The sequence below is a fragment of the Zootoca vivipara genome, chromosome 3 (assembly GCF_965207765.1).
Source record: "Zootoca vivipara chromosome 3, rZooViv2.hap1.1, whole genome shotgun sequence".
Lineage (NCBI taxonomy): Eukaryota > Metazoa > Chordata > Lepidosauria > Squamata > Lacertidae > Zootoca > Zootoca vivipara.
The window spans coordinates 31,141,140-31,166,680 of NC_142586.1; the positions used below are offsets into that span (position 1 = coordinate 31,141,140).

Here is a 25,541-nt window from a genome sequence, read left to right on the forward strand (position 1 = left end):
TTCAAACTGAAACATATCTGGGCATTTTTGTGAAAGTCAAATATAGTAGAAAAAAATGTAGATAACATTCCTTCCATCCAAATTGTGGCATTCTCTGTTGACCACAATGCTGGTTTATCATAATTTATTTAGCTTCTAATGCCATTGCAGAATAACCATTTCAGGTGTCAACTGATATAGTGGGATCCTTTTTACATTATTAAAGCACTATTGTGTTCAACATGTGCCCTCCTACATAAAAAGACCACCAAAAATTACCTTCCCTTTTCAAAGAAGAAAAGACAACATCAGAGAACTTAGGTAGATGTGCGAATTTTTGCCAACCGCAGTGTTGCTTCAGCTTAATGCAGTGCACAGCTAAGGTAACTCACCCTGCCTAGAAATGAAGGAGCTGCTGTAGCCATTTTTAATGTCATTGCTGCAGTTGTGGGTTTCTGTGGGAGATGCTCAGAATTCCACCCTCAAAAAAGGGAGGCAACAGCTGGGCCTTTGAGGGGCTACGAGTGGTTGGAGTTCCTGCCATGAAGTAGGCCAGCTGAGTCCTCCCAGCTGAGTTCAAACTTGGTGCCTTATTCATGCTGGCATAGTGCAGTAGCCACCATGTGTGAAGGGAACAGATGGCAAAGGAAGCCAAGAACAAGAAGTGGGCTGAGGGCGAAGCCAGAGAACTGTTTCCACCTCTGATATCCCCTTCTTCTAGGGAAGCAAGGACATGATGGAGACTCGGCAAACTGGGGTTGTGGTTAGACCACCAAAGTTCACTGCTGTGTGGAACAAACTTGAATGCCACTGTGATGGAGCTCCAGTGACTGCCTACTTACAGCAAATTTTGCTCTATGACCCAGGACCTACACAGAGTTTGGCAATAGGAATTGGTAAGGAAGCCACACTAGCAGGGAGGGGGCAGCACCGTTTTGTTTTGATATATCATTATCATAATAAAACTTGATGGTACACAGTTGCCACAGAAGAGGACTAATTCTAATTCTGAAGCGGGATTATTAGTGTTGGGGGCGGGGGTTTAACTTTTTGTCTGGACCTGTAAGAAAAAGCGTTTGATCTATTTATTTCATGATAAAAAAAAGATCTTTGTACAATCACACATGGCACTATTTATTAAAAATTAATACATTTGCTATTATTGCAATTGGAAAAAGGTCTTTAGTATTAACCTAGCTATGTGCAAGCGCAGTTACGGTACATTAAAAAGTAATTATTGAGCTTGTGCACTGGAGAGTACTTCCATGACTCATATGCAATATCAGTTATATGAAGGGAATTCCAGAGAGAACAGGACTTGCTTAATTTTTTTAGCAGTAGTAATTAACTTCTGCATATCCAGTGTAATTATTTCTATTGATTGAAGCAGAGAAGATATTTTCCTATCTAAAGACAATAATCTCAGGTTACAGTATGTGCCTGTTCCCAAAATACTATTTCAAGCAGTGAGTAGAACTGTAATTTGTCAAGCAGCCTGGTTTTCATCAGTGTTTTCTGCTGCGGCAGAGTAAAAACTGTTACACAGCCATAGGAGACTCTTGATTACTGGGAGAGGAGGAAAGGTAACAAGCTGAAAATGAGAATAGTGCTCCTGCCCCTTTGTGTGTTGAAACCCATTAAATACACATTAAAATAAAAATCAACAAGGATACACTCGCTACAAATTTGCAAAGTAGTATAATACCAGATGGCATTATGCACTGAACAACCTTGTGCCTACATTCCCACATTAAGAATACAGCCTACCTACACTGTATACAAGATGTTCAAACTGCAGTAAAACACTTAATGATTTATTAAAGACCATCTGTCAGTATGAATCTTCTGTTTCCAGTTCTATTAATTCAGAAATTAATGCTTGCTCAGTCTCTTCCCCCATCCTTCTGCCAACTTCGTATAATCCTGATGGTATTATGGGCCTTTTGTCAGCATCTTAAATATAGTGATTTGAGTCAGATGCACTGACCATCAAGGATTGGCAATGAGATGGGAGCATTCCCTCTTCTCTTGCATGCTTGTTTTCACTTGCAATAGTTACAGACATGGGCTTTAAAAAAAAATGAAGTGGAGGGGTCCCTCCACTGGATCTTGAACCTGCCCTGCTGCTATCCATGAAGATAATGGATGCAATCCAGATGCTGGAAAGAGGATTTTTTTCTTCCCCAGTGCAAGCAGTGGGACTGTGGATGTTGCAGAGGTCATACCACTCATGTTTGGCTTGCTGCTTGCTTGCTTATTTAATTTCTGTACTGCTTAATGTATTAAAAATATTGCTAAGCTGCGTACAAAAAAACGAAGCAACAACTGTAAGCAACTGTAAGCAATATTTTGTTTGACAGCTTAAACAAAATATTACAAAAATGCAGAGTTACCTATAAAAATGTTACATGAATACAACATATATTGTCTTATTTTATTTTATTTATATCCCGCCTTTCCCCCCTAACTGGACTCGAGGCGGCTTACAACTAAAATAGAAACAGCTAAAGACGCATAAAATTGGATGCTGGAAAGGAGCAATGTCTCTGCAGCCTCTTTTGCGTGACTTCGGAGGACTTAAGCCTTTTACGGAGATGTCAAAGGTGATGCTCTAGTCTTGGCTAATAATTAACATCCCCCCCCTCCCCCTTGTCTCTCTCCGCACGCAAAAAAGACAACAAATCGGAGCACAAGCTTCTGTCCTTTGCATCTTTTTCGGGTCGGGGGAAGGGAAGGCAGGAGAGGGAGACGGGAAAAAATGGACGCGGGACGAATTGTGCCGGAAGTGACCATGCCACCCCCCCACTTCTTCAGACGCCGGAACTGTCGCGCTAGGAAACCGGACGTCGGTTGCTGCGCTTGGACCCTCGCGTTTGCTTTATATCTACGGCATTGTAGCCGAATAAGAGGTCGAAAGAAAAGGGAAGAGCGGCCTTCTCTCCACAGGACGGAGATGTGCTCCTCCTACTTCCGGCTCCGGAAGTGAAGGAGTAAAAAAAGGGGGGGCGTCGTCGCCATGGCAACCGCAAGAAGCCGGCGGAAGGAGGCGAATTCGGAAGGGCGGTATCAGAACGAGCGGAAGAACAAAATAAGTGAGGCGCTGACGTCACGGTGGGGGCGTGGCGAGCGTTACTTTCGCGCGGGAAATTGGGTTCTGCTGGCTGTTGATCTGAAGGGGCTGCGCGGTGAGTGGCGGGTTTAGAGGAGCGGGTTTCTGGTATGTATGTGTGTGATGATTTTTTGTCTCTTTCGCTTCTCCTCTTCGATTTTTTCCCCCGCCCAATGTCCCCAGGCCCCAACAGTTCACTCCTGAGCGCATTTGCTCAGAAGCAAGCCTGGTACATAGGTATTAATGATAAATTAACATGTGCTATTAAGGTAAGAATGATTTTTGAGGAGATATGGAAGTTGTTTGTGGAATTTGCACTGTTAAAACATAAAAGGGGTCAAACCATCGCAAGAGGTGTTGAAATTTTGGGAGATTGGATTAGATACAGTTGAATGGTATCAGGGGTGGGGTGCACGTTTTTATTCTTACTTATTTACGATTGTTACTTTGTCGAAATAAAAAAATTATAAAAAAGGAAGTAAAGCTGCAATCAATTCCTTGTGGGATTTACTCTCAGGCAGGTGCGCATAAGGATCACAGACTCAATCCAGTCCATGGTCCTCCTCCCTCTGATCTATATGTTATCTTGCCTCCATCTCTCCCACCACAACCTGTAATCTGTGCACGTGATGCAGCTAATACATCTTTAAAAATTGAATATTGAAATTCTTCTGACTTTGTCTGTAGACCTAAAATAAATAAAAGCAAGTCTTTTTTTAAATGTATCATTGGAATCTATGTTCTGAAGTGTGGTTAACATTTGGACCAGCTTTTATTACTGTTTAGTTATATCCTACACTGTTGTGATTCTGTTTGTCCTCTTACAGATTTACAGGGAGAAAATGCAGTTTTCTGGAGGCAGCAGACGGAAGTTGTTGAAGGTGGTGGCTGATAGACAGGATCAATACCCTCTTAGCCTTCAGTTCTACCTGCAGCCTCCCACTGAAAATATATCTCTAATAGAATTTGAAAGTTTTGCTGTTGACAGACTCAAATGTGAGTAAACGTGTAGACTAGAACAAACCTTGAATTTTCAGAATGGTTGCTTATGTGTTTCTGTGAAATTTTCTTATGTGATGCTTACTCACCCTCAACATTTTCAGGATCATAGAGACATTGAAGCGTTATTTCCAGTATGGCTATTAGTTATACTTTTATGTAAGTTATAATTAGTTGTCAAATTATTTCCCCTCAACCATTTTTCAGATATGTATTTTCAGATATATCTTGGATACTCAGTGCTACATTTCAAAGCTGTCATTGTCTTGTTCTTTGCAGTACTCAAAGTAGTAGAGAACTTGGGTGTCAGTTATGTGAAAGGTTCAGAGGAATATAATAGAAGGCTGGCATCTGAAATTCGGGCTCTTAAATTTCCTTACAAGGTAAGTAAAACTGAATAATTAACACTGAATATAAACTTCATACTGTATTTCTGTGTAGTTGTGGCCACTGGAAGAAATAGTTTTAGAGATATAGTAGTACTGGTAGGTTAAAATGGTTGCACTAGGTCTTTTCAGGGGGCCCTTGCCCATGTATGATGGTGGTGGTCGTGGTGATGATGATAATGATAATTATTTTATTATTTATACCCTGCCCATCTGACTGGTTTCCCCCAGCCATTCTGGTCGGCTTACAACACATTAAAAATTGTAAAACATTAGACATTAAAAATTTCCTGATACTGGGATGTCTTTGAAAAGTCAGATAGTTGCTTATTTCCTTGACATCTGATGGGAGGGCATTCCACTGGGTGGGCGCCACTACTGAGAAGGCCCTCTGCCTGGTTCCCTGTAACCTCACTCCTCGCAGTGAGGGAACTGCCAGAAGGCCCTCGGAGCTGGACCTCAGTGTCCAGGCTGAACAATGGGGTTGGAGACGTTCTTGATGGCCTGCATAGGCTTTCCTGTACAAAATACCACCAGACGTGTCTAATAACATGCATATAAAATGTGACAACATAGAAAGAACATACTAAACAAAATGAAATGGGCAGTGGCAGATAAAAACTGTCAGTTGAAAAAATAATCGAGAAAGCCAGATTTTGTCAAACAAACAAAATGCCTACTGAAATTAAGGCATCTTCAAGTGACAAAGTACTACCAGAAAGGCGAAGGAATAAATCTTTCTGGGCAGAGCGTTCCAAAAGCTATGTCCCATCATGAAGAATGCATTGTATGCTTTCCTGTAATTTTGCATCTGGACATGATTTTGTCCCTGATCAAGTTGATGGATTTTGGTTGGTAGTAAAAATCCCAGCATAGATTCTGGAAGCCTGCAATGTGCCCACTACTAGCCTATAGAATTGAGACTTAAGCCAAGAAAGAACTTAGCATATGAGGTTGAATGTATATACAGTATACTAAAACTTTAAGGGAGAATTTTCTGAAGAAAGAAATGTTAACGTCGTAGCTTAAGCCAAGATGAGATGTAACATACGAATTTGTATGTGTACAAATATATCAAAACCTTGAGAGAGAATTTACTGAAGTAGCCCAAAACTCTTCATGGTTGAAACAGGTGACAAACGCCGGCACCCTGTGTAACTCTTGTGCGCAATACTGTTGACACATTGTTTGATCAACTTTACCTTCGTTGATATCTACAGGAGCCTGGCTTAAGGAAGTCTAAAGACTGAAATTTCCTTTTGGACAAAATGTGTATGTGTTGTCTGTTTGTGGCTTCTGTAACAGTTTTTGTACATTTTTCTCTCTATTTTTGGATCATTAACATTAGATTTAGAACGTGGAATAGTGTGGTAGCTTTTTGTGTGCCGTCTTTGTGCTGCTTATTTCATATCAGTCTATTACGAGAATTGGCAGCATAGGTTCATTTTTTCAGTTACAGAATTGAGGCAGCAATCCTTATACAGTATCTATGTGCCTGGATGTAAACTCAAGGGACTTACTTCTAAGTAGATATGCATAAGATTGTGCTGCACATCTTTTTATTTTAAAAGTTTTTTATAATAAAGTATTTTTTGTTGTTACAGTATATTATATGATTATTTTTAACATGCTTTTTGTAATTTAGGCTTTGGCTGAAGAGGATTATGATTCAAGAAGAAAAGATCACATTTCTCATTTCATATTGCGCCTTGCTTACTGCCAATCGTAGGTGTTGTTTCTCCCGTTACTGTTTAATTGCATGTTATATGCACAAACATCATGTTGTGGATTTTAAGATTTGAGAAGGTGTATTTGTAACCATTTGTTGATCTACATTCCAATATCTTTTAGGATTAATCTTATTTGGGAAAAGCTGCTAATTTCAGAATGAAAATCATAATGGCCGAGTTGAAACATCCCATCCAGTTATTGTTACAAATGCTTCAGAATGGTTTGGCATGTTGCCCAAATTAACAAACTATACTTAAAGCTATCACTTCATCTCCAGAGGCTGCTGCACCATGGAGAAGGGAGTGAGCTTATGAACCTGAACTTTAAAAGACTGGAAAACTAAGCAGATAAGCAATTCCAAACCATGGTTTCCCTGTTCATTCCTGTTCACACCATGAGTTGGGTTCTAAATTATTGTTAGCGAAAGCCATGACTTGTTGAGCTGTCTGAATTGAGCCTGTTTCTCAGCATTGCTTGTGGGAGAAGCAAGTGTAAATTGCAATATGTTAAAAAGGACATATATTTGTATAGTGTTGTGTGTGTATTTTAAGGGGGAAAATCAGCAACACAACTTATCAATAAAATACTGTACATGTTAATATGGTGTTACACTTAAATACTGACAACTATTATAAAGAGAAAGGCATTCAGATTTCTTAAAGAGACTGTTTCTAAGAAGCGGGTACCATTTCCAATTTAATCAGTGACCATCTAGGTCTGTTAAGGTGCAAGTTTATTATATTTTAATTGATGTTAGCTGTGTTAGCCTTGGACTTTTCTGCAAAAGTTTGAAGTCTTTATATAAAAGCATTAAAATGATCTTTATTTTAAAAGCCACATATCCTGTCTCATCCTATGTCAACTTGGTGAGGTAACTTTGGATATTATTTTTCAGTGAATCTTGTGGCATGATGGTAATGAAAAAATAAAGTGGTTCACTTGCTGGATTTTAGTAGTCCAATAGTGCCACCAAGAGGCAAAAGCTTGCATTATCACTCCTTTTATTCACAAATATTTTCCAGGTTTTTTGCCCCCCCCCCTTTTCCAGTTTTCTAAATTGTACGGTTCTCAACATATCAAAGTTTCAACTGGTGGCATGAGCCAAGGGCAGCTGAACAACAGAAGAGCTGAGAAGAGAAGCATTGCTGATGTCTTTTTATCTCTTTTATCTCTTATCGCTTGGCTCTGTCAGAACACATTGCCCTTTTCTCTTATGTTTTTCAGAACCCATGGAAAATAAAAAAAATTCCTTCAGTAGCACCTTAAAGACCAGGCATCCCCAAACTGCGGCCCTCCAGATGTTTTGGCCTACAACTCCCATGATCCCTAGCTAACAGGACCAGTGGTCGGGGAAGATGGGAATTGTAGTCCAAAACATCTGGAGGGCCGAAGTTTGGGGATGCCTGTTAAAGACCAACTAAGTTTATATTTTGGTATGAGCTTTCGTGTGCATGCACACTTCTTCAGATACACTAGAAACAGAAGTGTCAGACCCTATATATATACAGAGGGTGGTGGGGGTGGGTGGGAATGGGTGATGGGCTGATGGGAGTGGTAAACCTGTAGATGGCTGTTAATGGCTGCTGATGGCTGCAATTAGTCCTGGGCTGAGGTGCTAAAGAAAGCTTGATCATGCATAATGAGATAAGAATCCGATGTCTCTATTCATCCCAGGTGCTTCCATGGTTTTAAGCTTGGTAATGATTTCCAATTCAGCAACTTCTCTTTCCAGTCTGTTCCTGAAATTTCTCTGTAATAAAACAGCTGCTTTGGGGTCCATTGTGGAAGTCGGTGTGTAGTGATGCAGCTGGGTCAGGCTAGTGATGAGCCCTCATGAACATCCATGGATCTCTCAGCCAGTGCCTGACCTGGCCAACACACATGAACATGCACCTGGATGTTCTCAAATGTTATAGGAGCCACTCATGGAGTGGAAGAGGCTCCTTTTGTCCAGGTAGAGGAACGTAAGAGAAGCAAATAGCATAATAAGGAGCAATGAAAACTATTTCGTTAAGAAATAAATTATATAGGAAATGCTGATCCAGAAGTAGAAACTGGAATGTTATAGGAAGATTTCAGGTTGCATTTTGTTTATTTGACTTTCAAAGGAGCACTATGTAGAGAACTGTGGTTATGTGTTTTTAAAAACAGCTTTGTTTCATGTTCCACCGCAGGGAGGAGCTTAGGCGGTGGTTTATCCAGCAAGAAATGGATCTCTTCCGCTACAGATTCACTCAGCTAAGTGGCCTCTTGACTGAAAAGTTCCTTGAAAATGTCAGCTTGTCATATGATGTTGTAAGTTTCACAACTTTGAATTACAGTGTGTGTGGTAGTGTTGAAATGCTTAATATCTGAATGGAAGACTGAACAAAGTTTGTAATCTCTCTCCTGCACACACCCACACCCCACCATTCCTTTTTTACCATAATGCATGTTTGGGCTGCTGTGCTTGTCGGTAGAAAGTCACTTGGTCTCCATTCATGCCTCATAAAGAATCTTCTATTGCTTTTCTGAGGATCCTGAGTATGGTTCTTCCTGGTACGACAGCAGAAAAGATGTGACTATGTAGTACGCAGACCAAATGCTATACAGCTGTTCAAATCCATATTTTGGCTCTGAGTTTTACAAATTGATGTTCCCTTTGTGAAGATGCATCCCAAACAGATCAACTCATTTCTACGGGAAAGCTTTGTTTTTGGTTGAAAAACACTTCCATGTTAGGTTGTAAAATGCACACTGACAACAGCTTTATCTGGGGTTTTTGAATTTACTAGGTGTCTTTTTCTTAAGACGTAATACAGGGTTGAATGCTCTCACTGAAAAAGCTGTGCTAATAGGCGACACCTATGAAGCGACAGCGGATGGCGCTGTGGGTTAAACCACAGAGCCTAGGGCTTGCCGATCAGAAGGTCGGCGGTTTGAATCCCTGCAATGGTGTGAGCTCCCGTTGCTCGGTCCCAGCTCCTGCCCACCTAGCAGTTCAAAAGCACGTCAAAGTGCAAGTAGATAAATAGGTACCGCTACAGCGGGAAGGTAAACGGCGTTTCCGTGCGCTGCTCTGGTTCGCCAGATGCGGCTTTGTCATGCTGGCCACATGACCTGGAAGCTGTACACCGGCTCCCTCGGCCAATAACGCAAGATGAGCGCTGCAACCCCAGAGTCGGTCACGACTGGACCTAACGGTCAGGGGTCCCTTTACCTTTACCTTTATGAATGGAATGATACAGAGGATACACCTAATTCATAATCTTCACCTATGAAGGGAATGATAGAGATGATGCACCTAATTAATTAATTTTACTGATTAGTGTGTGTACCACATTGACAGGCAGCCATCATTTTACAGGAGTGATGGGTGTCTTGGAGATAGTTTAGAGTAGGGATGGGGGGGGGAACCTCTGGCCTTATGGACTTGACTGGACTCCAGCATCTCCAGCCATCATGACCAGTGGTCAAGAGTTAATGGCAGTTGGGTCCAGCCACATCACACAGCTTGTACTTAATGAGGAGAGAGCTTATCCACAAGCCCCAGTTGGGATGTCACACTAAGCCAAACCTTGGATTGGCTCAGCATGGCACGATAGCAAAAAAAGGACTAGGGAGGAGCGAAGTGGCTGCAGCCTGTATGGTCATGTGTTAGCATTAGGCCACGGTTTGGCTTAGTGTGACGTGTGAATTAGCCCAGTGTACGCTAACACCTGATCCTTGCATACTAAGGGTGAGATTCAACTCATGAGTCCTATCAGTGGAATCCTGAACAAGGACTTCAGCTTGTTCAGTGGGGCTTCCCTTCCTGTGAGCCCCCTGAATTCAGGGTGTGTGTCAGCAGAGACCCCAGAGCAGCATGCAGGGAGACTGATGGAATGGTCAACAAAGCAAACCGTTGGATTCCTCCCCAAGTAGAAATCATTCCCCCCCCAAAAAAAAAAGTGCTTGAGAAAGGTTGTGTGAAGGGGATGGGTTAAAATGAAGTTTGCGAAGGACAGTGAAATATACTCGGAGTTCTGTAGTGATTTCATGCTCTTTATAGCAGCTTGTAAAACAGTGATTGAATTGCCCCCCAAACCTCAGGGTTTTATATACATTATTTACACAATAAGTCCCGTCTGGTTGGCTGATTCTGCTTCCCTCCTGGAGCCTGATTGGTCTTTTCCTGCAAGCCAATCAGTTGTTGCATTCTAGGCTCCTACTTGCCTATTGTTCTAGGATCCAAACTTAGTACAGTACATAACAGTTAGTTTGGCTGACAAAATTGCTACAGAATTGTACAAGAGAATGGTGAAGGTTAACAAGATTTGTACAAAGGTTTCTCTTTGGTTATACCTGTGTTTCTTAAGGAAAGGTTAACCCTCCCAACAGCAACCAACCCGATAAACAATATGTGAGAGCCTTCAGTTCAAATCCTTTGACAAATGGCAGAATACATTTATTTATTTTTAAACCCTTTGGGGTAGTAGAAACCATAGTGCAGCTTATCTTTTTGAGTTGCAGCACTCATCCTGGGAAGCTGGAACAGTATTTACAGTATCACTATTTTCAGGGCAACCCAGACAAGGTGCTCTCTAAGGGCCTAGGGTAAAGGTAAAGGGACCCCTGACCGTTAGGTCCAGTAGTGGACGACTCTTGGGTTGCAACGCTCATCTCGCTTTATTGGTTGAGGGAGCCGGCGTACAGCTTCCAAGTCATGTGGTCAGCATGACTAAGCCGCTTCTGGCAAACCAGAGTAGCGCATGGAAACGCCGTTTACCTTCCCGCCAGAGCAGTACCTATTTATCTACTTGCACTTCGTGCTTTCGAACTGCTAGGTGGGCAGGACTCTAAGGGCCTACCCGGACTTAACTAAGAAGTGGAGGGAAAATGGGGCCCGCTCTCTTTCACTCAACAGAAGAGAGACTAATTCCCCCTCTGTTTTTGCCAGACAATGGGGAAGGGACCTTTCCCATTTTCTAACCTTTCTTTTAAACTTTGGAGAGACTTGTTGAATAAAGGTTAGAAAAGGGGAAGGAAGCTTTTCCCACTGCCTGCATGGGTTGCCACCAAGCCTAAATGCGCAAGGTGTCAAAGGGTTACCTTGCTCCTTTTTCAAGCTTTTTTCCCCACTCCACTTTCAGTTCCTAAAAGTGCTTCAGAGTGTTGCAGCACTCCAGGAAGGGTGCTTGACTGCTTGTGGATTGACTGATCCTAGACCGTTAACTAGACTTTGGTTACAGGTAGGTAGCCGTGTTGGTCTGGATCGAAGTAAAATAAAAAAATTCCTTCAGTAGCACCTTAAAGACCAACTAAGTTTTTATTTTGGTATGAGCTTTCGTGTGCATGCACACTTCTTCAGATACAGTGAAATGGAAGTTTCCAGGCACTTATGTAGAGAAGGGGTGGGGAGGGGTGGGGATGGGGAGGGGGGATCACTCAGAAGGGTGGTGGAAATGGGTGATTGACTGACTGATAGCTGTTGATGACCGCAAACGACTGCAAATGGTTTTGCATGAAAAAGCAAGGGTTGAGATGGCTGAAGATCGCTTATCATGTATAATGAGATAAGAACCCGATATCTCTGTTCAAACCAGGTCCCTCCATGGTTTTGAGCTTGGTGATAAGTTGCAATTCAGCAACTTCTCTTTCCAGTCTATTTCTGAAATTCTTTTGTAGTAAGACAGCTACTTTGAGATCTTGTATAGAATGTCCTGGGAGATTGAAGTGTTCTCCTACTGGTTTTTCTGTCTTCTGGTTCCTGATGTCAGATTTATGTCCATTTATCCTTTGGCGTAGGGTTTGGCCTGTTTGTCCAATATAGAGAGCTGAAGGGCACTGTTGGCATTTGATGGCATACACAATGTTAGAGGATGAGCAATTAAATAGTCCTGAGATGGTATGTTGGATGTTGTTGGGGCCAGTAATGGTGTTGTCTGGGTGTATGTGGCAGCAAAGTTGGCATCTGGGTTTATTGCAGGCTCTGGTACCAGTGTCCATGTTAAGTCTGGTGGTTGTATTATTGTGGGTGAGGAGTTGTTTAAGATTGGGTGGCTGTCTGTAGGCAATGAAAGGTCTTCCTCCCAGAGCTTGAGAAAGGGAGCGGTCATTGTCCAGGAGAGGCTGTAGATCTCTGATGATGCGTTGTACTGTTTTAGCTTGGGAGCTGTATGTGATGACTAGTGGTGTTCTGTTATTTTCTTTTTTGGGTCTGTCTTGCAGCAGGTTCTCTCTAGGTATCTGTCTGGCTCTGTTGATCTGTTGTTTAACTTCATCAGGTGGATATTTTAGTTCTAAAAAGGTTTGCTGTAGATCTCTTAGGTGAGATTCTCTGTCTGTAGAGTTGGAACAGATGCGGTTGTAACGTAAGGCCTGGCTGTATACGATGGATTGTTTGGTATGTTTGGGATGGTAGCTAGAAGCATGTAGATATGTTTGTCGGTCAGTTGGTTTTCTGTATAAGGTGGTGTCTATACGTCCATCCTGTATTTTTATAGTAGTGTCCAAAAAATGTATTTCTTGCATAGATTGGTTCATTGTTAGGTTGATGGTGGGGTGAAAGTCATTGAATGTCTGGTGGAAGGTTTCCAGGGTCTGTTGTCCATGTGTCCAGATAATAAAAATATCGTCAATGTATCGCAGGTACAGGAGAGGTTTGAGTGGGTAGGAGTTAAGGAAACGTTGTTCTAAATCTGCCATGAAGATGTTGGCATACTGTGGGGCCATGCGGGTGCCCATGGCTGTGCCGCTGATCTGGAGGAACAGGTCATCACCAAATTTGAAGTGGTTGTGGGTAAGGACAAAGTGGCAGAGTTTGGTAGCAAAGTCCGCTGTGGTTTTATCTGAAATGGTGTTCCTTATGGCTTGTAAACCATCATTGTGTGGGATGTTGGTATATAGAGATTCCACATCCATAGTGGCTAGTATAGTATTGTTAGGAAGATTGTTCAAATATTGTATTTTCCTCAGAAAATCTGTGGTGTCACGTACGTAGCTGGGAGCACTGATAGCATATGGTTTCAGAACAGAGTCCATATAGCCGGAAACACCCACTGTAATGGTGCCAATACCTGAGATGATGGGGCGTCCTGGGTTTCCTGGTTTGTGTATTTTGGGTAGAAGATAGAAAGTTCCTGGCCGAGGTTCCGCTGGTGTGTTTGTGAGGATCTGTTCTTGGATGTGTAGGGGTAGCTCCTTAATAATCTTGTTCAGCATACAAAAAAGAACTGAACAAGATTATTAAGGAGCTACCCCTACACATCCAAGAACAGATCCTCACAAACACACCAGCGGAACCTCGGCCAGGAACTTTCTATCTTCTACCCAAAATACACAAACCAGGAAACCCAGGACGCCCCATCATCTCAGGTATTGGCACCATTACAGTGGGTGTTTCCGGCTATATGGACTCTGTTCTGAAACCATATGCTATCAGTGCTCCCAGCTACGTACCACAGATTTTCTGAGGAAAATACAATATTTGAACAATCTTCCTAACAATACTATACTAGCTACTATGGATGTGGAATCTCTATATACCAACATCCCACACAATGATGGTTTACAAGCCATAAGGAACACCATTTCAGATAAAACCACAGCGGACTTTGCTACCAAACTCTGCCACTTTGTCCTTACCCACAACCACTTCAAATTTGGTGATGACCTGTTCCTCCAGATCAGCGGCACAGCCATGGGCACCCGCATGGCCCCACAGTATGCCAACATCTTCATGGCAGATTTAGAACAACGTTTCCTTAACTCCTACCCACTCAAACCTCTCCTGTACCTGCGATACATTGACGATATTTTTATTATCTGGACACATGGACAACAGACCCTGGAAACCTTCCACCAGACATTCAATGACTTTCACCCCACCATCAACCTAACAATGAACCAATCTATGCAAGAAATACATTTTTTGGACACTACTATAAAAATACAGGATGGACGTATAGACACCACCTTATACAGAAAACCAACTGACCGACAAACATATCTACATGCTTCTAGCTACCATCCCAAACATACCAAACAATCCATCGTATACAGCCAGGCCTTACGTTACAACCGCATCTGTTCCAACTCTACAGACAGAGAATCTCACCTAAGAGATCTACAGCAAACCTTTTTAGAACTAAAATATCCACCTGATGAAGTTAAACAACAGATCAACAGAGCCAGACAGATACCTAGAGAGAACCTGCTGCAAGACAGACCCAAAAAAGAAAATAACAGAACACCACTAGTCATCACATACAGCTCCCAAGCTAAAACAGTACAACGCATCATCAGAGATCTACAGCCTCTCCTGGACAATGACCGCTCCCTTTCTCAAGCTCTGGGAGGAAGACCTTTCATTGCCTACAGACAGCCACCCAATCTTAAACAACTCCTCACCCACAATAATACAACCACCAGACTTAACATGGACACTGGTACCAGAGCCTGCAATAAACCCAGATGCCAACTTTGCTGCCACATACACCCAGACAACACCATTACTGGCCCCAACAACATCCAACATACCATCTCAGGACTATTTAATTGCTCATCCTCTAACATTGTGTATGCCATCAAATGCCAACAGTGCCCTTCAGCTCTCTATATTGGACAAACAGGCCAAACCCTACGCCAAAGGATAAATGGACATAAATCTGACATCAGGAACCAGAAGACAGAAAAACCAGTAGGAGAACACTTCAATCTCCCAGGACATTCTATACAAGATCTCAAAGTAGCTGTCTTACTACAAAAGAATTTCAGAAATAGACTGGAAAGAGAAGTTGCTGAATTGCAACTTATCACCAAGCTCAAAACCATGGAGGGACCTGGTTTGAACAGAGATATCGGGTTCTTATCTCATTATACATGATAAGCGATCTTCAGCCATCTCAACCCTTGCTTTTTCATGCAAAACCATTTGCAGTCGTTTGCGGTCATCAACAGCTATCAGTCAGTCAATCACCCATTTCCACCACCCTTCTGAGTGATCCCCCCTCCCCATCCCCACCCCTCCCCACCCCTTCTCTACATAAGTGCCTGGAAACTTCCATTTCACTGTATCTGAAGAAGTGTGCATGCACACGAAAGCTCATACCAAAATAAAAACTTAGTTGGTCTTTAAGGTGCTACTGAAGGAATTTTTTTATTTAACTAGACTTTATTATTATTATTATTATTTATTATTATTAAACATGGATACTCCTTTTTTCATTTTAAAACTTTTTCAGTTGTGATTGTAGCCAGTGAAAATGGCAAGGTACAGTACAATTGAAGTTTATAGTTCTGTTGGTACTAATATTGTTTCTGGGATATTGACTGGATGTCTTCCATAAGGCAGTCTACTGCTTGAACTTTACTGACTTCTGAATTTGTGTTTAAATACACCTGTATTTAAGCGCGCGCACACACACACACACTATTTTTTTGCTAAGAGTACATTCCAGTGCAATATCGAGGGAGGAAAAACGGTGTCCTGGAATAGTCAGATGGAGGAGCTAATGCTCTACAATGCAGTTACTGGCCGGCTGTGCCGAAAAATAAGGGTGGGTAGCAGAAGTCAGTAAAGTTCAGTTTTCCCCCAGGTAGCTGCTCTTTGATTTTGTTGTGATTTTCAACAAAAAGTCTTTGGAGAGGTTTGTTGAGTAGTGCAAATGGCAGTTCTTCAGTTTCCTGTTTTTATCACTGAATAGTTCTGAAAAGAGCGGGCATCTTTCATTTTATTTCACTTTCAAACCTTTCTAATTGAGTAGTAGAGGGATATTAGTGCACACTGATAATTCAGCATCTCAGTGAATGGAATGTTCTTGACTTTCTGTGAAAGCCACAAAAGGATAACTGCGCTTTGACAGCAGTTAATTAAAAGCTTAAAGTGCCTGGTATCTCCTGTGCTTTGATTTGCCTAGCTGAAGTGTGGCTTCTAACCTGTATTTGAATTCCAGTAGTTGGATCAAAACTACTTGGTTTTTATGATGGAGGTTTTTTTTTTGCTTTTGTTTTGGAGATTAGTGTCACTGTGGCGCTGTGGGTTAAACCACAGAGCCTAGGGCTTGCCGATCAGAAGGTCAGCAGTTTGAATCCCCGCGATGGGGTGAGCTCCCGTTGCTCGGTCCCAGCTCCTGCCCACCTAGCAGTTCAAAAGCACGTCAAAGTGCAAGTAGATAAATAGGTACCGCTACAGCGGGAAGGTAAACGGTGTTTCCGTGCGCTGCTCTGGTTCGCCAGAAGCGGCTTAGTCATGCTGGCCACATGACCTGGAAGCTATACACCGGCTCCCTTGGCCAATAAAGCGAGATGATCGCCGCAACCCCAGAGTCGGTCACGACTGGACCTAATGGTCAGGGGTCCCTTTACCTATAATACCTTTCTAAAAATGGCAGCTGTTAGTATTCACTCATTTCCAGCAATTCAGTGGGAACTTGAGCTAGGAAACCTTATTTTTAGCAAGATGCCCTACCCATATTTTTTTGGCCAGGTGGTGCAGACAGGTTGGGCAAGCCCAGCCAGAGGCATAGAAAAGGAGTTTCCTTAAACCTATTGTGGTGAACCAGTTCCCAGCCCAGAAACAGAATTGAGTTCTGTTGATTCCCATGGGAATCTTCTCTATTCGTTTTGGAAAGCACGTAAGTATAAATAAGTAATGCAAATGTCTGACATGAAAAAATAGGCCAGAAAGCCAAAGAAGAAAGTGTTTGATCTTAATAATAATAATAATAATAATAGCCCCGCCCATCTGGCTGGATTTCCTCAGCCACTTTGGGTGGCTTACAGCACATCTTGAAGATGGAGTCTAGGTAAAAAAGAATCACACAGAATCACAAAATTGTAAGTTGGAAGGGACCCAGAAGATCAACTGCTCCAGCTCCCTGCAATGTAGGAATCCTGCCCGCATCTATCCCTGGATGGGCTTGAGCCACCAACCTTCTGGAAGCAATTGTAGTGGTCTAGGTTTTCCAATGCTTCATCTATCTTTATTACTCTCTGTTGACTAACCAAGGGCCATAAGTAGATTCATTAAGGGCCATTGGACTTTGCTTTTTAATTCATCAGCAGTGGCAGTTGCTACCTGCCCAGCATCCCGCAGCCGTGTCTCCATTCCATTTTGGCTTGTTTCTCTTAAAAAATCAAGCAAACAGGTGGGGGTTGAAGGAGTGACAATCGCCTTCCCCTAGTTTGCCACCCCCTGCAGCCCAATACGCAACTTCATTTGTGAGCTGCCTAGCAACCTTCCATTTTAACTGCTCACCAACAGTGGTGGCTGCTAGCCTGCCGTTCCGTTCCTCTCGGGGCTCCTCTCCATAAGCATTTCCCAACCCCCAGTGAATTTTAAAGGATGGGGGAATAAATGTTAATTAGAAGGAAGACAAATGACAAAGAGTAATAGTGACAGTTGTCCAAGCAGCCCCAGAAATGTCATGGGCAATGGAGAGAGGCCCTGAAGTACTGTAATTAACATCCTCATTGAATGATGGTGAGAAACATCTAATCCTAGATTAATGGTTTAGCAGTGGACTGCACCAATTAGTTGATTTAAGCTTGCAGCCCTACAAAAATGGCAATGTGATTAGAAAACAAAATTATGAGTTTAATTACAAGAATTATTAGGATTTTAGACACTAGGCTCTTGAAATTTGTTGGTACATTTAAAAATAAAGTTGGCATCCATGCTAGTTTCTTTTTTCCTTGGAAAGGGCTTCATTTCAAAATAACTTAACTTTTCCAAATATCAAGATGCTATAGAAGGCAGTTTAAAACTGGTATTGATGGTCGGGCAGTGCTTGAGTGAAATACTAAGTTTTAATAAATGATGGAAACCTCACCTGCAGGTATTGGAGGTGAGGGTGAGGGGAATTTATTCCACGAAGAAAAGATGCTAGTGTGGAGAATGTTCACCTCTGTGCTAGCACAAGGTAGAGTTCCTTAGGCTGCAGCACAGTCAACAGGGTATCGTCTGAAGATCTTAAACATATCTTCTCATGATGTTGGGTTAGTTGAAATGATTTTGGGGTGATGGCAGGACTGCTAATTGTGGAATATCCAGGAGCCTTGGGAAGCAACCATGGAAGAACTTCTAAAGGTCTTCCTTACGGGGTTCTATTCCATTCCAGCTTGCTTAATGGTGCATAAGGCTCCTTTTACAATGTGAACTATGGGAAGGTAGGTTCGGTTTCTGCTTTTACTACTCAAAGGCTTAGTTCTGAGGATGGAGGATGTTTTTTTGGGGGGGAGAACACAACTTCTTAATGCTACTTCCATTTTTGTTTCTTAACACTTCATACTTCATTTACCAAATTAAAATAGTTACTACCTCATTCGGATGAGTCTTCTTCCTTTTTCATTCTTTTGTATTCCTTTTCCTTTAGTAGTACACCCGAGTTCCACATTTTTGCAAGGCTTAGCTTAGATGCCGCATTTATTTTAACCTTGTAACTAAGAGATCTTCACTTACAATGTGTTCAGTCATTTTCAAAGTCAATGACTTTTGTTTTAGATTCCAAAATCTGAAAAGATGAACATTGGAGAGAAGCTGCGAAACTCAACTCCTGGTTTGGGTGGTGTTAAAATAGAAGAGTTTGTCTTTTATAAGGTAAGTGAGCAGGCCGAGGTGGCGGCGGCGGCATTTTGTATAAATGAAAATAATCTGTATTTTCATTCTCATAACCTCAATTTCCCAACCCATTTGGGCAAATAGTGCTACTACTTCATTTTCTAATTGCTTCTGCTCACAGTTTTTATATATATGACTTACCTTAAAGGAAATGATTTGCCAATGTATACAGTAATCCTAAACTGCAAATATCTGTGCAGTTAAGCAGATGATGTATTTACTTGCTGAAAGTTGGGTAAAACGAATACTGGGCTGCATTCGACTAAGCTATTCTGTTAGTAGAAGCTGGCACAAGGATTCCTCCTAATGCAATGGGTCTTTCCTGTGCTTCTCGTATCTCCCTCAGATCCACTCTAGAGGCTTGAGAGAACTTCCAGAACAACATGTGGATTGGAGGGAAGAAGGCAAGCAATCTCCTTAGCGCTAAGTTGAATCCCAGCCATTATACCCAGAAGGAAAGTACTTTCTGTGAAGTGATTGTAGGGTTGCCAGACTCAATAGAGGACAGGACTTCTGTGCCTTTAGTTGCCCCGCTCTCTTTTGAGTCTGGAAACCTTAAAGAGAAACCAGCAGACCCTTTGCTTGGAAATTAAACAAAGGGTCTGCTGGTTTCTCTTTAAGGTTTCCAGACTCAAAAGAGAACAGGGCAACTAAAGGCACAGAAGTCCTGTCCTCTATTGAGTCTGGCAACCCTAAGTGATTGCTAAAGGAATCTTCCCAAAATTAGACTTGGAAGCACTGTTGTTTCACCTTAGGCTTCTCAGGACCAATGAGTATGCTAAAAAGAAAAAGATAAAAAAGAGTTGTTTATCAAAAATGGCCCGGCCTGTCCCTTTCAGAGATTACACCTGCTTTTTCTGTCTTCCAGGTTCCTTTCTGTGATGCTGTGGATTTAGTCCGTGTGAGAAAAGTTTACCTTCATGGTGGCTATGCCTATGTACCTCAGCAAGATTTTGTTACCATTGTTCTGAACAATTACAGAACCAAACTGTCAAAAGCCCTGGCAGTAAGTATTTTTCTTCCTAATTTGCTCTGTGTTTTACCCTCCCTTTTCGGTTTTCATTTTTATAAATGGTAACATTCCATTCAGCCTGTGGAAGGTGATGGGGATTTGTCTTTAAGGTTTTGAGAAGTACTTCAACTTCATCTTTCTCTCTCTCTCTTTTTAAAGCTTCTTATCCTCATTATGTAAGACTTCACGTTACTGTACAATGTAAAATTGGAACCTTTCTGCTTGAGATGGTATTAGAAATACACAGTGGTTTTATATGGCAGTTCTTATCGACAAGCAGTTTTCCGCTCGCTCCATTTCAGCAAACTTCAGAATAATATTAGGAACAGGTAGAGGAACAGGGGCAGAAATATATATTTTTTGTATTGTGATTTTTATCCCTGAGACCCGCAGGTATAGGGCGGTATACAAATTTAATAAATAACAATACAGTAATACTAAATAGTGATGCTTGTTTTTCAACTTGCTTGCTATTCAGTCAGCTGTATTACTCTTAAAAGGTAAAGGGACCCCTGACCATTAGGTCCAGTTGCAGACAGCTCTAGGGTTGCGGCGCTCATCTCGCGTTATTGGCCGAGGGAGCCGGCGTTTGTCCGCAGACAGCTTCTGGGTCATGTGGCCATCATGACTAAGCCGCTTCTGGCGAACCAGAGCAGCGCATGGAAACGCCTTTTACCTTCCCGCCGGAGCGGTACCTATTTACTGTATCTATGTGCACTTTGATGTGCTTTCGAACTGCTAGGTTGGCAGGAGCTGGGACAGAGGAACGGGAGCTCACCCCGTCGCGGGGATTTGAACCACCAACCTTGTGGCAGACGGATGCCAACAACAACTTATTAATGCAATCCTGAATTGTAGTGTCCAGAACTTCCAAACCAAGGTTGTAGTGATGCTGAGTATAACTGGTTTTTGTGTGTGTGTCTTGAAAACATGGTTGTTACTACAAGTAAAAAAAAAATGAAACCTGCCATTTCTGTGACAGCACCAGTGTTGACTCTTCCTTAGTTGGCCATTCTCAAAAGTGTTGGCTACCTAGTCATTAATTCTATAAAATTCATGTAGGAGAGAATTGCAGTCCACAATTTGTCTCGAGTTTTCATTCTGCCGTCATCCCCATTGTCCAGTTTTGAGCCGGTCCTTCCCATCTTCCTATCATCTGCAAATGTGACTTCTTTTTTTTTAAAGTGCAGTTTTTCAAGCCATCATGCATTAATGATTGCTAGTATTTAACCTTTAAAAAAAGTAGTTTCTGCAGCTTAGCCACTTTCTTGCTTGTTCATCATGTATTAATAGCTTTTAAAAAAGAAATTCCAAACACTGTGAGAAGTAGGTGAGATAGTTTCTGAAACATAAGGAGCTATAGTGGAAAGTTCAAATCAATATAACGGTTCTCCGGTGCCTGCATTAATGGAAGTGGCTTTGAAGAGGATCTTATTCTTTGTTTCTCTGCTCGTGGCCAAGGTTTCTTTGTGCTTCAGAATTAACTCGTTCCTTCAGGCATAAGACTTGATGTTTTTTACAGCGCTAGTGTATCATAGCGACTTAAAAGGCTGAGATGTGAACTGGGAAGCCTGTAGTTTTACAAGGTTTTTACAAGGTTATTTGTACAGATAACATGCAAATGATTTGGGTCTGTTGGTGCTGTTGCACGGATAGCATTTCCAGTGACCCCTCCAGTTTTTGTTAAGTAGCATGATTCTGCTCCAGCTTATTTTGTGATCGAACAGAATTACCTTTCTTCAATGCTGCATTACCTGTTTTGGGAAGGTCTGTTGCTTGGTGGTAGAGCATCTACTCAGTAAGCAGGAGGCCCCAAGTTCAGTCCTCTGCATTTCCTTCTAGGTTTGTGTATGTTCGCAGCTTGAAACCCTGGGGAGCTGCTGCTAGTCAGTGTTGAGAATATGGAGCTAGATGGACCAGTGCTCTGATGTTTGGTGTAAGACAGCTTCTTAGGTTCCTAATAAGAAATACTATCATTGCTATTTTATTTATAGCTGGAAGCTTCTTGCTGTGCATACCATTGCTTTGCTTGACACATGACTGCCCCGAAACACAACAGATTTTATACAAATGGCCTACTTGTGATGAGAAGACATCAGCAGATCCTAGTTGCTAGGAGACAGCAGAACACTGAAATAGCTTCTTTCGTACTTGTAAAGTTTTTTTTCAGTTTTGTATAATAAAACTGTTCTTGGAGACTACAAAAATCCTTATAAACTTTCACTTTAAGATTTTCCAGTGTAACCTGCAATCATTATTTTGAATGTTTATTTATTTAGGTTTGGGAAACATTTCACAGTAGCTGAAGTTTGGATAGTGGGGTTTTAAAGTTGCTTTTATCAGATGCAACTAAATGCGGATAAATTCCAATTAAGAAGCTTTTTAATATATCGATAAAACAAGTTCTCTTGTCATCTTCTGTGGAGTTTGACCAGCTGCAGGGGAGGGGTTTCCCCATAGTTGAGAAGAAGCCATTGGTTTGTTTTAGCACCTCTTTTGCTGTTGGGGGCACTTGGAGAACCTGTTCAGTGCAGAGCCAAATCTAGAACCAAATCTGCCTCCCCATTGCACTCTGACTTGGGCTGGGGAGAGGAAGGTGCGATGGCTTGCTGGTGTTTGCCCTCTGCGGAGGGTGAGCAGAGGCCTGTTTACACATTATGTGGAATGGAATCTTGCCTCCTCTTCCCAAGCATGGAGATGCGGAGGATAGCAGAAAGTTGTCCTGCACCGAACGTTTCATTTTGGAGGTACAGCGGAAGCTCAGGAACAAGAATCGGGTTATGGGGAAAGGTGGCATAGTCATGGAAAACATAGGTTTTTTTTGGGGGGGCACCAAGGTCATGGGTGAAAACCCCTGGTGAAAATCCATGGTTAAGCTGGGCTCTGATTTAAAAAGTGGTTGAAATACTATTTTGAAAGGTCTTGTTCAGGAGCAGAAATCATATCTAGGGGTTGTCATAAGTTGTGCAGATCTGTTCTGGTACCATAACTTTCCTAGTCCCTCAAAGGTATTGTTGTTTTTCTTGACATCTGTCTGTCTCGAGAGGCAAGGAAACACTTTCCACTCCTTTCTAGATACCCTGCCCAATCTGACTTTGCATTTATTTACACCATTGCTCTACATATTTACATTGACAGATAATTTGAAGTATTGGGTGAAGTGGGCAGGAAGGGCAAGGTTGGTCTCATGCCCAGAGCAGTGAAAGACCCCTTTCTTTTCTCATTGGGATCTTGAAGATAAGACAATATCTTTGTGTTATGAATGGGTGTGTGTCATCCACGGGGAGGGACAGTTGCCACTGGTTAACATGTTTGTGTTCATTCCAGAAAGCTTCATAGCCTGCATTATGCAAAATTATTTTGATGTGTAGTATATTCTTCTAGAATGTTTGGATTTAAATTCCAGAATAGATTTCAGTTTGGTTGGCACTCTCGCTTCCTGCTTATAACATGGAACTGGGAGCTGATTAACTCATGGTTGTTTTGATCCATCCAGACAAAATGATTCAGAAGTCTCTGGATGAGCTCCGTTACGCAAGCAGAGCAGATGTCTGCTTGTTCAGTGGGGCTCCTCTTTCTCCTCTGCTTTGCAGCTTCAGCTTCCCTGCCCCCACCCCCTAAAAAATAAATCTGCTCTGGAAGGTTGGAGACCCATTCAGAACAGACTTTGAGGGCATGGGGGGGGGGGTGGAGATATTCACAAGTGTATTTCTGTTGTGCAAGTGGGAAGGCACCAGTCTTCTTAGAAGTGTGGATATGCTACGTATGAAACCATGCTTCTTTACGCCTTTTGTTCAAGGATTCACCTTTCCTCCACTACTCAAATCTGTAAACACCATTTTTCATGTGGCTCCTAGCAGTAATTTTTGTTTGGGAATGAGAGAGGGAGTATGCAATTTGATACAGATGGTGTTCAATAATATTTGATCACCTGAAGTTTCAAACTGTGAAGAAGAAGGCTTTGTGTTGTGGCATTAAATATCAGAAAATTGTGATTAATGAAGGTCTTGTCACTTGAGATTCGTTTCAGGTATTGAGTTTTGAGTGTTAACCCAAAGTAATTCACTGTAACATAAATGGATGATTTTTATAATATGCATATACAAGGTTAGTAAGGTAATAACTTTGACAGTGCAGTATAAAACATGATTAAAATGACTTTGTCCTCTGGATGCTTCGTGCTGAAGTGCAGCAGAAAAGTGCTTTCATTTTAGTATAATTTCGTTTAATGCCTTTCTATTATTTCTTTGCCATTTATTATTTTTTCCCATTTGTGATACTACAGAGCAGTTAGAAGATGTCTGGCATTGCTTGTGAGTTCAAGGTACTCGCAATATTTTCCTGAAATATTTTTAATAATTTCAGTCACTGCGCAGTGAAGTGCATAAATATTATTTCCTGCAAGGCCACTGTCTGAGGTATGCTTCTGGCAGTGAATAAGTCAAAACAAAGTCAAAATAGGTTTAGAGGAGAATTGTTGTTTTTACAGAGAAGGCACTTGAGATGGACCGAAATTACACATAAGCATTTCTGGTCATTTCTACTGAGTGGAAGACTTTCCCCTTCTCCTGGATTCCTTCACTGGGAACCAGCTGTGGTTCTGGCCCACATCTGGAATTACCGTGTTTCTCATATTATAAGACACGTCTTATATTTATTTTTTCCTCAAAAAAACACACTATGGCTTATTTTCAAGGGATATATTATTATTTTCCTCCTGCTCCTGCCGCGGCCAGCATTGCTGCTGCGCCTATCACTATGTCTTATTTTCGGGGTATGGCTTATATTCCTTGAATGCTTAAAAATCCTGCTATGGCTTATTTTATGGGTATGTCTTAAAATATGAGAAACAGGGTATGGGTTCCCTTCCCCTCTGATTGAGAGTGCTTTAAGTACAATGTAATTCAGGCTGTTGCGTCTCTGAGGCCTTATCGCTTTGTCTTGAGCTCCAATAAGGTTTTAGTCTGCTGTCTTTCACATAGTGATGCTGTAAGAACTTAGAATCCAGTAGAAGTGAGAATCAGTTGCACGCTGGCTGGGAATGTATGGGAATTGTTTGAAGGAAAGTAATGTTTATCTCATTGTGGTGTGTTTTGAGTTTCAAGGGTCTGGCCCAGGAACTCAAGGAGACCGAGAATCACTGTGGTGATGTAATCCCACAAGTTTATTCTTGGGAACTTTAGGAGGGATCTTCGAATTATGTTTTGTAACATTGTTTGAGCCAGCCTCTAAAAAAGCAGGCCGGCTCAGCAGTAAGTCAGTTCTGTTCTAGCCTCCAAATAAAGAGCAGTTTATGATGAATCGCTGTGTCGTCGACTCAGTATTTAATACAGGGCTTATATGGATCCCTGTAGTATTTCAGTGCATAGGAATTAAGTTGGAAAATGGAAGGTCTAAGTTTCATTTGATCTTGATTGCTAGTACTAACTAGTATATCAATTTGTGTTTACTTCACCTGGCAGATGACAGTGTGCAGTTAGCCTTAATGATGCATTAATAAAGCTGATGTATATTTTGCTCTCGGAGGCTTAGTTTGGTCTGAATCAAGTATACAATTCCAGAGTTAATGCTAAATATATTACTTCTGGTAAATGAGCCACCATAGCCACTAGAGGGCTGTGAGAATTTGTGTCCTGGACTTTTTACACTCATCTACCCATGTACTATCTGAAACTGGTATTGGTTGCCAGATGTGATCCCCCCCTCCCGCCAGCTCTCCTACCCCACTACTTGTAAACTCACAAT

The 25,541-nt window shown here is 41.8% G+C and overlaps 1 protein-coding gene across 8 annotated transcripts in view; it reads left to right on the plus strand.

Annotated features, from left to right (window-relative positions):
• Positions 1-1,939: 1,939 nt before the first annotated feature.
• The window catches only part of PRIM2 (DNA primase subunit 2), a 70,214-nt gene continuing 46,612 nt past the window's right edge, over positions 1,940-25,541 (plus strand). The window contains exons 1-7 of one of the 8 annotated variants that reach the window (XM_088665812.1): positions 1,940-3,071; positions 3,916-4,084; positions 4,367-4,470; positions 6,119-6,198; positions 8,379-8,499; positions 18,668-18,763; positions 19,653-19,790. In XM_088665812.1, coding sequence (XP_088521938.1) covers positions 3,931-4,084; positions 4,367-4,470; positions 6,119-6,198; positions 8,379-8,499; positions 18,668-18,763; positions 19,653-19,790 — 693 coding nt within the window. In that variant the 5' untranslated portion in view covers positions 1,940-3,071; positions 3,916-3,930. Of the gene's footprint in view, positions 3,197-3,915; positions 4,085-4,366; positions 4,471-6,118; positions 6,199-8,378; positions 8,500-18,667; positions 18,764-19,652; positions 19,791-25,541 lie in introns of all 8 variants that reach the window. The other 7 variants (XM_088665810.1, XM_088665811.1, XM_035109708.3 and 4 more) reach the window with 7 other exon arrangements.